The sequence below is a fragment of the Balaenoptera ricei genome, chromosome X, assembly GCF_028023285.1.
Source record: "Balaenoptera ricei isolate mBalRic1 chromosome X, mBalRic1.hap2, whole genome shotgun sequence".
In the NCBI taxonomy this organism is placed as follows: domain Eukaryota; kingdom Metazoa; phylum Chordata; class Mammalia; order Artiodactyla; family Balaenopteridae; genus Balaenoptera; species Balaenoptera ricei.
In genome coordinates, this window is record NC_082660.1 from 116,229,563 (window position 1) to 116,247,001 (window position 17,439).

The following is a 17,439-nucleotide window of genomic DNA, read 5'->3' on the forward strand; positions in this document are numbered from 1 at the left end:
TAATCACATCTCAAAAATACCTTCACAGCAACATCTAGACTGGTATTCAACCAAGCAACAGGGCACTACAGTGTAGCCAAGTTGACACAAAATTCACCATTACAACTAGTATATTCAAGTACACGTGGACTAAGTTGGCAGGAATAATAGGAAGAGAGTATTTGTACTACAAGTAGATCAAGTGAAGGAGAGCAAGGGGCCTGGGTGTGGCAGTTGTTGCTTTAAATGCATTTTATTTAACTTATTTAAATAAGAAATAATTGATAAGTGGCAAATTTCCCCTGATTTCATAGGTGTTATTAAAACAAGGCATTGCACAACCCCTGAGACTGATGAATCAAAGCCTTCTGTAGCGCTGATGACAGAGATGCTTCAGTGAGGAAGCTACTGTAAAAATAACCCTCGCTTCCTGCTGGTGGCACAGCTGGTTGCTTAGGGGGAAGCCAGCTTTCAGCATGAATGGGCTGCTGTGGAATCCTGTTTCTAGCTGTCAAAGCAGAAGGTTTAGCATCTTCTTCCAATATTCTGGTAACTCAAAGGAAGAAATTGAGATGATTTACTAAAGGATTACTTAAGAGAGCAAGCAATTCAAAACAGGACACCAAACTGAGGTATAAAAAAGGAATATTTATCTTTTAAAAATACAACTTTGAACACTACTGACATCTGATTTACAAAGTATTTTTGTGAAATACTCTTCACTGGCTTTGCTTACTTAGTACATTCTCTTATTTTCAATCAAGACTCAAGGGAGGGCATGCTTATGTTATTACAAGCACCACCAACACCACAGAAGAAAAGACCATCTCTGCCTCAGGAAATTAGTCCCCAGTTCTCATCCTTTCCATTTCTTTTCCATCAACCAGGACTTCCTGACTGGTCCACGCACACTCTGCCATTGTAATCTGCGGATGGGCACCGCAGAACTGGAGGAGTCCCAGTTCTCAGCACTCCAGGTGGAGCCGACCTATTTGTGCAAAGCTTCACACACCCTAGCCCACTATTTATTCATTACCAGGAATTTTCTATTAATACTCATATCAACTCTTTGCAGACATTCAGCATGAAGTAAACATAGTATTTACAGCAGTACATGGTTTGCAATTCAACACACTGACAGCAGAAGAAAAGGGACCACCAGACTTTGTAAGAAGACGAGAGGGGAAGCATATCAAAATAAATCCCTTCTGCTAATGTGTATGTGTGTGTGTGTGTGTGTGTGTGTGTGTGAGCACACACGTGTGTTTTAATTCATAGAAAACTAAACATGCCCTCCTTTAAAAGCAGGCTATTTACAAGGTGATTCTGAATACCACATACACATGCCAGTCATACTGGACACTTGTTTTCTGTGAATACATCTAGCTTTTTTTTTTAAATTCTGAAATAAACCTTTTATCTGATACATTAGAGAAAATAACTTTGAAACATTTGTCAACTTTTCGTTCACAGTAATTTTGTAAAAAGCCACAAACCATGCTTTGTCTTTTAAAAGGTGAACCTGGTCAAGCACCTTCTAGAAGACACTGATGTGTTATTCACTTACTGGCCTACTGGGAATTGGAAAGACAATGTCAGTTATGGAGTCCCTAGTGCTCCTCTCATTCCTCTCACCACTAGCAACATTAATGTGAAGAGAAGTTCTGAAACACAAATCACATATAAATCATCAAAACATTTCGGTTAACAGTGTTTAAAAAATACTAAAGTCTACAACAGTAGTACAGACACTGAAAACACCCCAAATACTCTGTAGCCTCAGGCCTTTTTAAATACTACTAATAAAAAGAGACAACCAATTGACAGAAAAGGAGGAAGTTACAGCACTTGAGGTTTGAGTCAATTTCTTTATAGGGCCTGTAGCTTGAGGTGCTGCTCTAGGATCCTTATTTTAACTCAAAAGATATTCCAGGAATGAATTGACAAATTTAAAGCAATTTCCACTTGAAAATGATTGAAAATACAAATCACTTTCTAAGCTTGTCCAACACACATTTATTTTCAGGATCCCAGGTTGTCAGGCAAAGGGATTCAGGTCAGTTTCAAGCCCTCAAAGCCACAGAATTTCCATCTCTTCTCCAGACTGGCTCCAACTCCAGTCATTTCCTGCTTGAAGGTATGCTGGAGTCGGCTCATGAGACATTCCACATCACTGGTACAGATCTGTGGGACAGAGAGTACATCTCCATTCAAAACCAGTCCCACCTTCCTAATCTGGCTCCCCACCCCCCCGCAATGTTGCTTTAGAATGCTGACGCGCACGTGTGTGTGCTAGGCGTGGTGTCGACCTTCCCTTCCCTTCCCTGTGCATGTGTATGTGTCGGTTGAGTGGATTCCAGGTGGAAGCCTTCTTCTGCTTGGACCGCCTGAGCCCACTGAGATTTCTTTTTGTTTCTGTATTTCATAACTGCTTTATTTAGGTATAATTTACATATAATAAATTCACTTATTTTACATGTACACGTTGATGAATTTTAGTAAAGTTATACAATAGTGCAACTGTCACCACGATTCAGTTTTAGAACATTCCATCACCCCCCACCCCCACAAAGGTTCCTTTGTGCCCCTTTCCAGTCAATCTTTACTCCCAAACCCTGACTCAGATTTTTTTCACTGTGGTTTTGCAGTTTTTGGAAATTTCATATATGTGTAATTGTACAATATATAGTCTTTTGTGACTAGTTTCTTTCACTTAGCATGACGTTTTTGAGATTGATCGCCACCAAGCTTTCTCTGGGAAAGAGCTGGTGTCAGTCATGCGGAGAGGCTTGGGTCTGCAGCCAGCTGAATGATGGCTTATCAGTGCTGGCGATGTTACGTTCAGGCCCACTGAAGCTACAAAGCCTTTGGGAAAGAGAGGGAGGCAGAAGTGGCTGCCACCAGAGCAGAAGTCTTCACACACGTCTTAGTTCACAAAGGAAAAGTGACAGGAATAGAGAATGCTCTGTGTTCCTACTTCTCTGCTCCCTCTCCCCACTCCTCTCTCTCTCTCTCTCTCTCTGTCTCTCTGTCACACACACACACACACACACACACACACACACACACACACACACCCCAACATAAAAACAAAAACAAATCTGTTGACCCTTAGGGTTTGCTTCATCTTTATGTTAGTAGCACAGTAGCAACTTTCCTAACTGTGAACCTGGGCACTAGGGCTTGGCTGAAGAGCACTACGGGATCCTTAAAGAAATCCCAAGTTGCTGTCACAGCGAATATTTCTAAAGGTGGTAGGAGGGACCCCCAAATTCTTATAGTACCATTGCAGGCTCTCTTTGGGAGGCCCTGGTACTACCCTGGCAGGAAGCTGCTCAGGAGGAACTGGCACCAGACTAGGAGTGAGGTCACGCCTTTTCCCCAGTGTTAGTAGTGGACTGTATCCAGTTAAGTGAACGAAGCACACTGCACAGTATCATGTAGAGTTGAATCCCCATTTCAAAAAACATAAATCTATAATGCTTATAGATATATACATACAATATAGGTGCAGCAGATGTATAAAAAAGGGTCTGAAATAAGATATGCCAAACTGTTAACAATGGTTATCCTTGAGAGATGGGACTGTGGGGAACTCTCCCTTTGCCTTTACTGTAGTTCTATATTGCTTACATTTTAAAGAGAATATGTTTGCATTATTTTTGCAGTTAAAAAAACTGGGTCGTTTTTACTGACACAGAGTTCAGTTTCAAACGACCTCAACAGACCACTTGGTCCTGGTGCTCACATTGAATCCCTCCCTTCACTGCCAAATGGGCTGGCTGCTTAATTGCAGAATAGCATCACTTCCCTGAGATAAATGCCACGGGAGTGCTAGCTAGAACTAAAACAAATGTGGAGGATGTATCACCACAGCTGGATTACCAAATGGGCCAGTGCCTCTGTTAAAAGGATATATGCTTATGTACTACGATGTTCATTGCAGCTCTATTTACAATAGCCAGGACATGGAAGCAACCTAAGTGTCCATTGACAGAGGAATGGATAAAGAAGATGTGGCACATATATACAATGGAATATTACTCAGCCATAAAAAGAAACAAAATTGAGTTATTTGTAGTGAAGTGGATGAACCTAGAGTCTGTCATACAGAGTGAAGTAAGTCAGAAAGAGAAAAACAAATACCATATGCTAACACATATATATGGAATCTAAAAAAGAAAAAATGTGGTCATGAAGAACCCAGGGGCAAGACGGGAATAAAGACGCAGACCTACTAGAGAATGGACTTGAGGACACGGGGATGGGGAAGGGTAAGCTGGGACAAAGTGAGAGAGTGGCATGGACATATATACACTGCCAGATGTAAAATAGATAGCTAGTGGGAAGCAGCCGCATAGCATAGGGAGATCAGCTCGGTGCTTTGTGACCACCTAGAGGGGTGGGATAGGGAGGGTGGGATAGGGAGGGTGGGAGGGAGACACAAGAGGGAGGAGATATGGGGACATATGTATATGTATCGATGACTCACTTTGTTATAAAGCAGAAACTAACACACCATTGTAAAGCAATTATACTCCAATAAAGAAGATGTTAAAAAAAAAAGAGGATATATGCTTAAATGGCTTAACATTTTGGACATCTGTCAAAAGTCTGCATTCCAATGGCACTTCTCAAAAGGCCCAGATCCTATGAAATAGTGAGTACAATCCATGAGCAGCTTTAACTGAATGCTGCTTCTGAAAAAATTCTATCATGAGTTTATTTATTCTGAGGGGTCAAGAGTCCCCTCCTGCCTATATGAGGCATGCATCCTTGACTTTCCAGGGAACTGGCACTTACCCTTGCTCCTGATGCTTTGTGAGCTCCCCCACGGGATAGCATTCAGGGAAGGAATTGGCCCATGAGATCAGCTGTGAGCAAATATGCAGTCTGTATTACAGACTTATTGTTCCAACTTTTTTTGTCCCTGCCTTGATTGTGTCATTGTAGATAATGGCAGTGCTAATGGCTAAAGGCCCAGGGCAAAAGTTTGACTGGTGAGAAATATCTGTTAATTAGCATATGATATGTAAATTAAAAGAAAGGAGGAAAATTCTTCTAAGATATAGCTTGGAAGTAGGGTGGCCAATTCATTCAGGTTTGCCCAGGACTTCCCCGGTGTCAGCGTTAGAAGCCCCAAGTCCCAGGAAACCCTTCAGTCCCAGGCAAACAGGGACAGCTGGTCACCCTATTAGCAAGAGAGAAACTTTACGCTGAATCACAGTGAGAGAATAGGTGAGGGAAATTTCCTTACAGTTATTACTAATGACTTATTTGTGCTTGAGGAGAGTGAGGCCACCTGTTCACAAAGAACCCTACATCGCCTTGCATGGCCGTCTCAGGCCCCCACATACCTTATTATCAAGACGGTGCAAGTAGGAGCAGATATATTCAATGCTTGCTCCAAATGGGTGGACATGAAGGAATGTGGAGATAATCCCTATAGAGACAATAATAGCATGTAGGTTACACTTGAGCATTGTATTCGTTGAGATGCCACATGATAGCGTCTAGCAAGAGCCAACTCATATGTACATCATATTATGTATTGGGCACTATTCTAAGTTTATATATATTTTACACGTTTAATCTTTACAACGACCCTGTGAGGTAGGTATTACCATCCCCATTTCACAGATGAGAAGACACTGAAGCACAGAAAGTTTAAGCAACTTGCCCAAGGTCACACAGCTGGTAAGTGGCAGGTATTTGAATCCAGACAGTTGCTCTCAAACACTACGTGTACTGCCTCTCACTGCACTATACCGCATGCAGAAAAGCTGGCATTTGAGGAGTCACTTCCATCATTCATGATGGCTAAACGCCATTTGAGTTCTACGTTTTACAATGAATTTAGACTTTTACAATGACTTTAGATTGTGCTGGGTTTTTGCAGTTCCTCTGAACCATCTTTAAATTGGATTTTAGCCTCTTTTGCATTTAATAATGTCTTGCTGTTGTGGCAAAAGTACAAATCACGTACTTTGCCTGATTAACCTTGTGCCTCTCACAAGAGAATCTGCTGATTGTATTTGGGTTTTATTCCGTGAGTAGGTCTGTAAAGAAAAGCCAAACATTTCCTTCATTCAAGTGGTGACTAGCATTCTGTTTGTCCTCAGAGCCCTGAATCTCTTCAAGTAACAGAATTCTTATAGCAATTTACAGCCTCCAGGGATCTGCATGATTTCTAACTCTGGAGTGATTGGCAGCTACAGATACTGCCTTGATTATTCTGGCCACCAGGTTAATTGTGCCAATACTACTTCTTTCTCTGGCAACAGGCAGCATATAAATTGTTCAAAAGTCTACTATTTTTTTAATTTTTTTTTGAATTCATCTCCTTTCATAAGATCTTAGGTATATCAAACAGACCCAGAACTGAGTTTGCTGAAAACTGCCAGGAAATAAAAGCTAAATTTGATTTGGTTTATAAACTATGACTTGTCTATCCCTTTAAGCACCTGACAAAGAATATCACAAGTTTAAATTGTAGCTTAAAGTTCAAATAAGTTCTCTGTAAAAGTCCTCCAATATTAGATGGCAAGCGGGTGGGTTGGAGGATCCAGGAGGAACTGATGGTAGGGTTCAAAACTCTATTCAAAATGGATACTATTACTTATAACACTACTTTACTCTTAAATGACTTGGTAAATTGAATTTGTAAACACTGACTCAAGCTGAGAAACTTAAATTCTGAAGAAGACAGTCCATATTCAAAGGAATTCTAGATGCTATGGTCAAGAAATCCTGTCAAATGCCAAGAAGTAACTCCACAGATTTCAAAATACGAAGCAGTTTTTGTGGGTTCACACCCAAATAACCAATTTAAAAAACAGATTTTCCTTTCTGTGAGTTCAAGACTACTTTCTTTAAAAAACAAAACATTAAACACTTAAGAATCTTTGTTTCTAGAACTATCCATTTACAGAGGTTTCCTCCTACCCATAGCTCTTCTCTGACAGGTCTCCCTGTTGCCATGCCAATTTGTTAAAGAACTTTGAGTTCGAAAACGGAAATAAGTTGTCACTCTTCTTGAAGACTCACTGGCAGATCCCCCTGTGCATCTTTATTAACATATCAAAGTGTTAAATCTGAGTACAATATCCATTACTGAAGGAGGCAGATATATCTTTAAAATATGCAGAAGCTAATTAGTGTGGAGAACTTTTGAGATTGGGGTGAGGCTACAGTGTGGCTCAGCTTCCTAGAAGGCAGCTGGGATTATCTGCTGAGGCCCAAGATTAGCCCCTTTTAAGTGACTGAATATTTTAGTCATTTAAAAGGGGATCAATCTGCCACTGTTCTCCAAATAGAATATAAAGTCAACAAGCATTTGTGAATAGTGCTGTAAGTGCAAAATGCTTCTCATTTATTGAGGGCTTACTATGGGCTGGGCACTGTGTTTAGTGATTTAGATGAATTGTCGTATTTAATACTTGCAGCTACTTTGAGACAGGTAGTATTATTATGCCCATTTTGCAGATGGAGGAACTGAAGCTCAGGATGGAAATGGTGGGGTCAAGACAGAAAGCCAGTTCTGTCTGATTTGTTATCCACTTATGCTATCTTGCCTCTGTGAAAAAATTTTATGTAACGAGAGCAATTGTAGCATTTATCTCATCAGAGCCCACCAGGGTCCAACACCCCACAGACAGCCTCCTGAGTCGCCTGCCAGTAACCTGGAAAGACAGGAGAGAGACACACACCTTCTCCGGAGGCCCATCTGGAGAAGCTCTCTGCCAAACAATGTCTGCACTGTCCCTTGAGTGGGAGTGAGAGGGCTCACCTATCTTTGCTTAGAGATTTAAAAAATCTACAACATGTTTCTCCAGTGGACCCCCTCTTAGCATAGCACTTATACTGACACACTTGATGTGGCAGTGGTCACCAGGAGTTTGAAGAGGGCTGGGAGCTGCTACTACCATTTTGATTGAAATCTGTACTTGTTCTTACCCTGTTGTCTTCAGGACTCTGGGTCCTTGCACTGTCATGCTTCATAAATGCTTGGCATGTGCTTATGCATCTTAGGTTAATCCTTCCCCCCACTCCACTGCACTCTATCCGTTGAATGTGTGTGTTAGCTTCCTTACCCACTAGCAGTGCTTCGCGTTCAGATTTGATAGGACAGCTGTTCAGGGTCTTCTCCAGAGGGTAGTCACTATCCTGGCTCGATGCACACAGTCTAGAGGCACAGCTTTCCTGTGGGAATAATATGTCTCCCGGGTCAGTGCACCTTATATGGTAACAGACTTGGTTTCAATTATACAACAGGGAACTTCTTAACAGCACCTCGAAAGCAATACTGTGCAATTTTGCTTATTGAATGGGAGGGAAAATAGTATAAATTACAAAAGCATCACCAATAATCCAAAGCTTCCTTATAAGCCTTCAAAACACACACAAAAATTTAGACATTCATCTTCACTAGTCTTTTTTTTCCCTTCTGCCTTTATCATTCTTGACTCTATGCAAGTAGTCTGGGGAACCAGACCCAACATTTATTGTCTGTAAGATGCCAGGCACTGTTAGGTATGTTTTATCTCTATTCTACAGGTGAGGAAAGTGAGGCTCAGATAAATTAGGTAACTTGCCCAAGATCACATTGCTAGAAAATGGTAGAGCCAGGATTTCATCCCAGGCCACCCAATGTGAAAAGGACCATTCTTTTTTATTTTAGGTCCACACTATGCTAAAGGTCAGTCCCATATTGGAATGGAGAATCTACAATGTAGCTGATCCACTCACAGGTAATCAACTGTTGGCTCTTGAACTAAAAATTAGAGCTTCTATTTATTGACTATCAGCTCTCTCTCTCTTTTCTCTGATAAGGACATTATCAATTAGGATATTTATGACTTTACAGCAAGAAATGACCGTGACAGTGGACTTCTTTGTTGTTGAAAGTTTTCTCTTTCTGAGCATAGTGTGTATGTTTCATAAGAGATACTCAGGTGAAATCCATGACCAGCAACCAAACTGAAAAATGCTTCCAGACCGTTCTCGGGTTTTTCTTTCTCTCTTTGGGTACTGAGAACATCTTTTCTGTATTATAAATGTGAAGCAAGAGCCTTCATAAGAAGGAATAAAAGAAATCAGTGCTTCAGTCTCACTGCTGTTGTAAAAGAAAGTGTTGGGGAAATGTTCCGGAGGGGGGAGCAGATCATGGATGACTCGGGTGCTTCGTCACTTCTTTCCTTCCAAAAGCCCTCAGCAGGGACAGGTTTCCTTCTTTTTTCTTTAAAGATGCCTTCAAAGCTTCCAGGATGCTGCCCCTGAATGAAACTAATGGTCTTTGCTGCAAGACATGTTGTTTTGTGGATTTACAGGCTTCCAGGCTGTAGTCAGAAGGGAAACCTTTCTTGATGACCTACTCAATCTTTGGTCTTTAGAATCCAATCCAGTCAGCAACCATCATGCCAAGTTTGATTTAAACTGCTGGCTCACTTCTAAGCCACGGGCTGTACATGTGCTTCTAACCCCCTTAAAACATTAAATGATCCAGTAAGCCATTTTTTAAGTGTGAGAATTTAACAGATTGGGGTTCATTTAAGACATGTAGACATCCTGAGAAGTTTTAGCCATCTTGAATCAAAATGTAGCCTTACTGAAACCTGACTTCAATTTGATTATAGCTGGCATTTAAAAAATTAGAAGGTAATTGAAGGGATGCTTATCACCTTGAATTTTTTTTATAAACAAATATAAAGCTGCTTTATTAAGATACATCATCAATTCAGGAAAAATTAGATCCCCAAAAATAAAACAACTAATTTCACAGATGACAATATTAATCATGAAAAATAATAAAAATAAAATAGAACACTATGAATTACTAGGAAGCGTATTCAACAGTTACAGAAAAGAGAGTAATAGTATTTTCCTAAAACTGGAAATAATGGAATGATCTCAGAGTGTTTATAACATAAACTTCATTTAAAGAGAAGCACACGGTTAAAATGTTAAATTAAAAAGAAATGAAAAGGAAACAAACTGGAAAAAAAAGTTTAATGGCTCTTTTAAAGGGTAGAATGGCCAATAAGGTAGTAGGAAATGGGCGATCAGAATTCAAGGGAGGGTTCATGATATCACCTTGAATTTTACTAGCAGATTCAAAGAGCTAGTTCTTTCTGCAGTAAGACAGACATAAGTCACATTGTTATATTGCAAAACACTGACAATAACTCACACTGTGGTTTACTGTCAAGAAACCCAAACAAAAAGAAAAAATATCCCTCCTCACCAAAACTTATTGCTTTCCTTTCAACCTGAAATTTTTTTTGCAGTCTAATGTGATGGTACTTTGCTGCCTAACCTAATTGTGACAGTTTGAAATATTTGGTCACAAATCAGCTTCCCAGAGAAGATCAGATTATAATGAACTGTCATGACTTTCCCTGAAGGAAAACCTCACTTAAAATAACAGGACAGAAACATATTCTGACTCACATTTTTCTGATTATCAGTTGGATTTCTCTCCCTGTCCTCTTTAGCTGCCACTTCAAGGTATATTTAGTTGCAAAATGGGAAACACTTAGACTTAGGTATAATATTGCAAGATTTTTCAATGCCATTTGACCCTTCACTTCTTTAAATGAAATACTTTACAAAGCAGAGAGCTGCTTACACGAAAATGTCCTCAAGTCAATTTGTGATGTCAATCCTGAAGAGTGATTTTAAGCTTAATGTCATTAGGATAACCCCACGTTCACCTATAGTCTTCTGGCTACACTACACACACACTCCATCTTATGCAAGAAGGGAAACAGAGCTAAGTAGCAGCTCTGGGACATTTTAGAAGCTCTGATAGTATGAGGAAAGTCCTGCTAAATAGAGCAGCTTTGGCACTTTTCAATTAAATGCTTGATAAATGAATTTGTCTGGGATTATGCTCATTTCTTTAATAACACCCACAAAACTGGAAAGTAAGTTGGTTTTATGAAGTGGAAAAATTAAAAGCATATTGCAAATGGCCTCCGGAAGAAAACACTTTCAATCATTTGTTTCAACTACACCAAGGTTGCCAGTTCTTAATGGCACTCTAGGGGAAGTCACTATGCTGGCAAACGCACCCAGGGCCTGTATGCATTGCATCTTCCTGCCCTGAGCACAGAAGAGAAAAAGCACGACCTCTTGTGGAACTGTAGAACTGTGGAATTGATTTCTGGCTCTTGGTCTAAGCTCCTAATCGTCTCTCTTTTTTTGTGTGTGTTATTTTTCTTTATTTATTTTTGGCTGCGCTGGGTCTTCGTTGCTACGTGGGCCTTCTCCAGTTGCGGCGAGGGGGGGGCCACCCCTCGCTGTGGCGCGTGGGCCTCTCATTGCAGTGGCCTCTCCCATTGTGGAGCACAGGCTCCAGGTGAGTGGGCTTCAGCAGCTGTGGCACGTGGGCTCAGTAGTTGTGGCTCACGGGCTCTAGAGCGCAGGCTCAGTAGTTGTGGTGCACGGGCCTAGTTGCTCCGCAGCATGTGGGATCTTCCCGGACCAGGGCTCGAACCCATGTCCCCTGCATTGGCAGGCAAATTCTTAACCACTGTGCCACCAGGGAAGCCCGCTAATCTTCTCTTTCTTCTGAGACATTAAGTCAGGCAGCTATGGTCAATGGGCCTTTCTTTTCAGAGGATAAGTTCACTTGAATGTTCAGGCATAAAGGAAATTAGAGAGGTGTGACAGGGAGACACCATCAGTAGACTTTACATACCTTAAATAGACTGGGCACCCGATGCATGGTTGAGATACATTAATCCATCTAGAAGTTAGTAGACTTTCTCAGAGGTCCTCACTGGAGGTTCTGTGGCTGCAGGTTCTCATTAGGCAAAGTCCCGTTTTGCCTTCCCGGTTGCTATTATCTAGCTTTAGAATAATGTGTCTCCTTGTTTGCTTTCCAAGTTTCCCCCCTTTTGGTTTTGGCTATTTCAACCTGCAGCAGCTCATTATTACACTAGATGGAGTGTTGGCAAAGAAATGTCAATGTTCTGTTGTACTTGTGTTCCTTCGTTTAATGAAATGCTTAATTGAAAGTATTTTGTGTCACACGGGCTTTCTATGTTGTTATTTGCTTGACTAGATGAAGCAGGGATGAGGTGTATACTCTGACCTTCTCCAAGAAGGAAGACTGAGGAATGTTAGGGATGGACGGACATTTTATTCATTGAAAAGTATACTCTCCAGAACCTTTAGAAATGCCAAGGACTCATACCTAAAAGCAGAGCCCTTGATTCAAGAATTACCCTGGAGAAGGGCTTTTAATCCCCAATCAACCAACCATTCCACATTGATACCTATTGGTAGGAGCTTCCAGGGCATTTTCATTGTCACTGAAAAGGGGGAAGGGGGCAAGGGAAAAGGGTCACTTAGTACTCATGTACCTTTTCTTTAAGATTTTCCAACATTTTTTCCACCTGTAACTTGTCATCTTTGATTTTTTCAAGTTCAGCTTCTTTCCTTTTGTATTCCTCTTGGACTTTGAGTAGATGCTACAAGAAAGACCAAAGACAATCAAGTCTTAAGAAGCCACACTTCACTTAAAAACACTGGCTGAAGTTAGGTATTAGGCAGGCCTTCCTCACTTTCCCCCAGCACACACAATCATTTCTCCATGCAAAGATACTAAAGGGAAAATCAAGATACTTTTCACTTGAAGTTATTTTATCTGGCTCTTATGAATCTTTTGGATTTGTTCATATTTTAGAAAGAGTCTGAGAAACTAATTGATCTAATCACTTAACTTTCCTATTCCAGCCAGATGTAAGGGTAGGGTGCAGTTAATACTATGTGGACAATATCTTGATTTTGGCATAGAACTTAATGTATAAAGCATTCTTGCAAATAGCCATTTTCCAAGCCAAGTTCAATTTCTGCGAGAAAAGTAGTAAAGAATCCAAATTTCACAAATGTTGGTTCCCTTATCAGTAGGCAAGGAACTGGATTCATCATTAATGATTACTACAAATACTATGTATTTAGCATCTAACATGTGCCAAGTATTGGGCAAAGGGTTTCATATGCATGATCTCATTTAAGCCTCACAATAAACCTATGATACATAAGCCTGAAGGTTACAGAGGTTTAATGGTTTGCCTAAGGCTATTCAGATGGTCAGTGCCAGAGCTGGGATTTAAACCCAGGTTGAGTCAACCCCACAGCCCATGCTCTTAACCATCATATTAGACTATACGTCTATCGGGGATAAGATGGGAGAAATTTTACCATTGTTTACAAGGCTATTTTCCAATAAAAAGTAATCAAAATGAGTAAAATTAATTTTTCAGGAGGTAGAGACCTAATTGTCTCACCGAAGTTTTTGAAGTGATGGAATGAAAAAAAAGTTCATTAGTTTAAAATTGAACCACTCCATTCTTATGTGGAGTGGTTTCAAATCAAGGTAAGAGGGGAAAACAATAACAAGAAAATGTTTTCAAAGTTTTGCTTTTCAGAGGCTTGCAAAAGACCATTGGGAGGGCTAAAAGACACAGTACAATGTACATTGTTGAAATTCTTTGAAGTCTAGCTGAGGAGATGTATTTTTTTGGTGGAAAGATATCTGATGTAATTAAACTAGATCCCTGATCTAATTAAACTCCACGGTGACAGTAAAAGGAAGGTAAGCATTACTTCACACATTTCGTTAATAGGAAAGGTAAAATATTAATGTGATATTGCTTGTCACATAGGAAGACAATGATAGCAGAAGTAATAGGAACATGGGGCTCTTTGTGCCAGAAGAGACTCCCTGTTCACAATTTGTGATTTCCAAACATCAATAAGCTTTGCCCTAGATAATTCCAAGGCACACAATTAAAAAATTATTGGACAGTTTAAGTTGTGAGGAAAATGGTTGGTAATCCGGCAAGACAGAAGAGGATAGTACCCTTACTCAGAAGTACTACTCCTTTACTATAATGGGAACAGATGTTGATATCTTTTAAATAGTAGGCTTGCTGTGGTGGTTACATAAAACTTCTAGATATTGAGCATCTGTTACACAGTGTTGTATTTGAATGCAATTACAGTTGGATGCACTTATTTACTTTACTTTTTATACTTGGGATAACGTGCTGGTAAACTCATTCACATAAATGACTGTGAAAACAAAACAAAACAAAAGCAAATTGGTATTATGTGCCCAAAAGCACTGATACTTAAAAACCCATAACACCTCTCCTTCCAACCAAATCAAGGGTAGGATTCTTGCCATTTCTTCTAAAAGACTGTATTATTTAGCATTGTATCAACTAGATACTTATTCACCAGCACTGTTGCATATCTAAGTAATTAAGGTTCTTCACAATGACCTTGAGACCCTGTCCAAATCCCAAAGTACATTCCGTAGCATAAAGAAAAGATTAGGTTATGCTCAGTGTAGTTTTATTGTTAAGTATTTTTTACTGAATGCACATTCTTTGAAAGTTGGTGATCCATCGCTATCTCTGCATTTACCAGAACATTTCATGAACTACAATACATCATCCCTTCCTCAGCCATGCCAGAGAACACAATACCAAGAAAATAAGAGGTTTGCTATTCTATTTGCTTGCGGGGGCCCTTTTACAAGTGAGGAGCTGATTACTATCCTTCCAAAAAGCTCAGAGAACCAAAATGTCTTTACCTGTTGCATTCCTTGCAGGGCTTGCTGCAGGAGTTTCAGCTGCTGTTCCCTGTTTGGGTCATCTTCTCTGTGGGCTTTGCCTTGTTCTTGCTTTAGCAGTTCCACCTCGTTCCGGTAGGCATCAAGCTGCCAACGGAGGCTGTCATTTTCTTCTTTCAGAGCTTCTGCCTGTGATACTAAGGCTAAACAATCAATACAAAGGAGTAAAAACCATATATCCAGATTCCGTTGTGGTTCACCTTAGTACCATGAAAACTTGGTGTTTTAAATTGACATGTATAAAAAGCCTCTCAATGAGAAACTTTAGATCTGAGGTGGCCATGGTAGCAAGAGATGGACACAAAAGCACAAAGACTCGTTTTTCTAAATGAACACAGAATTCCAACACACAAAAGTCCTCATCGTGTTTCAAATTCTTCACCTCAAACATCACTAAAATATTTCTAGGTAACATCAGTTACTTTTACTTGAAATGCAGCAAATAATAAGAGCCTGTAATAATAAAATAGAAGGCTAATTGTCTTGAACTGATGACTGTCCACACAATAATTTGGCTGACAGTTATTTTTTAAAAATGCAGCCTTAACTGATCCTATAGAGGAAAGGTAAATGTAAAAATTAAGACACAAGACTTCCTGGGGAATTCCCTGGCGGTCCAGTGGTTAGGACTCTGCGCTTTCACTGCTGAGGGCCCGGGTTCGATCCCTGGTTGGGGAACTAAGATCCCACAAGCCGTGCAGTGAGGCCAAAAAAAAAAAAAAACTTCCAGTTTATGGTCTAGCATGTAAGGAGCTTAGAAGTCACCACTCCATCCTAACAACAAGTAAAAAGCTGAACAAACTGAAAAAAAACCAACAACTCTTCTTAGATACAACAGAGAAGTGAAGTAACAGGGCAAACTCATACACCCAAAATTGGAGAGACAAACAGGTGAATACAGAGAATCACAACTTACCAGACCAGAAACCCATGAGCAGATATCGCCACAGGAAACAGTGTCAAGGTAGGAAAACCTAAACTGTACTTGGCAATTTGCTGTAGGCTCAGTGTAAATAAGTCTGAGAGTTAAAAACTCCAGGGAGACCCAGTCATAGCTAGGTCCCTACACTTTTGTGAGTTTTATCTCCAGGGGCTCCACCTGGTCCTCAGAGTGAACACTGGAGAAAAATTCCTATGTGCTTCCAGCAGGGGAGGGGAAAAAGAAACCCTCTTGAGATATGCCAGAGCATCATGTTCTTCTATAAAAGGGCTGCCTTCAGAAGAAATGATTTTACCATAGCCTAACCTACTCAGGTAGTACCAGAGCCTAACCAACTCAGGGAACCAACCAGCTCCAGACCCCTCTAGCCATTCTGTCCCACCTAAAGGGGGAGAAAAAACTGAGAAACACTTGTGAAGTTCAAAGTGGAGAATTAGACAGTCTAAGTCAATGTTTTCCAAATGTGCTCCCTGGACCATGATCATATAATTCATTTAGGATGGCTGATAAAATTTAGATTCCCAAACCCTATTACAGGCCTATTGAAGCAGACTCTATAGCACAGAAATCTGAATTTTAAAAGGTAACCCAGTGATTCTTATATATATATACCAAATCTGAAAACCACCAATTTAAGTGAAGAAGGCAGAAGATAGATGCTGAAAGGGAACAGCTATCCTTAATGTTTACTGGGTACATGTACTTTCCATCATGGTTAACAATAGAATGAAGTAGTTTCACACTATCATGATTTGCTTTGATGTGATTCTCCCTCTTCAACACATTGCTTTGAGCACAGCGGTCTTTTCTTCCATGGCAAGAGTATTTCCAGTTCTGAATCACAAATATGGGCTAGCTACCATAGAGAATCTCACAGAACAGAAATTTTGTGGCACTTCAAGGAAAGGTAACAGACTGCTAGCTTTGACTCAGTCAGACTGGGAAGTATATTTAACCAAAAACATGCTATAGGCTCCTGAAATTCAAGTTTGGTAGCATGGAGAGAGAGAGAAATAAAACTTTGAGATCTAGTTGCTTAAGCTTTTAATTGGAACCAAGCGATAACTAAAACATGTAGCTGATTTAGATAAAAACTGAGGACCTGCTCACCGGCTCACACTGAGCAGGATTTCTGCAGTTGAGTACTACAGACATGCAATAACAAAATTAGGTACGATCAAGGGGAAGAAAAATGCACAAAAGTCCTTGAATTAAAATGAATTGAAACCTTCTGGGAGAAAAGCTATTTGGTAAGCTACATTAAGTCTATTGTAGATAGCTTTATTTGACAAAGCAGCATCCTGGCATGTGGAACAGGAAAGAAAATAGCTATAAGATGATCTGTCAGGGAGTTTCCAGTCTCTAAACGAATAAGATTCTGTGCAGTAGCCAATACAGCTTTTAACTCAAAAGAGATACAGAAGCAAACTGCAATTATATAACCCTAGTAAGTGCATTCAATCTGAATCTCCCATATACCCCTCTCCTCCCCCAATAATTCCTCAAACTCAGCAACTTATCAAGTGGATGCTCAAACTTACGGTTGCATTCATTTCAGGGTAACAGTGGATTTATACTGTATACAATACTGCAGATACTGAGGTGGAGACAATCCTACAAATCAAAGATTAATCAGCTATAAAATATCCTGGCTAAACACTTAAATAATTTGAATAGCTCAATTATTATTAAATTTTTTGTTTATCTTGGCTATAAGTTTATAGTATGTGTCTGCAGTTATTAGTTTGCTGTTCTGAAAATATTAACTATTCACTGATTACAAAGGGTTTATTTAATATATATGGAGGTTTATATGTTTAGGGATCTAACATATGGCAAAAATAGAGGAAATTCAGATGTAACAGCTAATGAA

At 40.0% G+C, this 17,439-nt stretch overlaps 1 protein-coding gene across 8 annotated transcripts in view; it reads right to left on the bottom strand.

The window, feature by feature from the left end:
- Positions 1 to 607: 607 nt before the first annotated feature.
- ENOX2 (ecto-NOX disulfide-thiol exchanger 2) overlaps positions 608 to 17,439 on the bottom strand; it is a 262,829-nt gene continuing 245,997 nt past the window's right edge. For 7 of the 8 annotated variants that reach the window (XM_059909877.1, XM_059909875.1, XM_059909874.1 and 4 more), the window contains 5 exons: positions 14,588 to 14,769; positions 12,348 to 12,455; positions 8,073 to 8,181; positions 5,337 to 5,422; positions 608 to 2,163 (listed from right to left, as the gene is read on the bottom strand). In XM_059909877.1, the coding sequence (XP_059765860.1) occupies positions 2,032 to 2,163; positions 5,337 to 5,422; positions 8,073 to 8,181; positions 12,348 to 12,455; positions 14,588 to 14,769 (617 nt within the window). In that variant the 3' untranslated portion in view covers positions 608 to 2,031. The remainder of the gene's footprint in view (positions 2,164 to 5,336; positions 5,423 to 8,072; positions 8,182 to 12,347; positions 12,456 to 14,587; positions 14,770 to 17,439) is intronic. The other variant, XM_059909872.1, reaches the window with a different exon arrangement.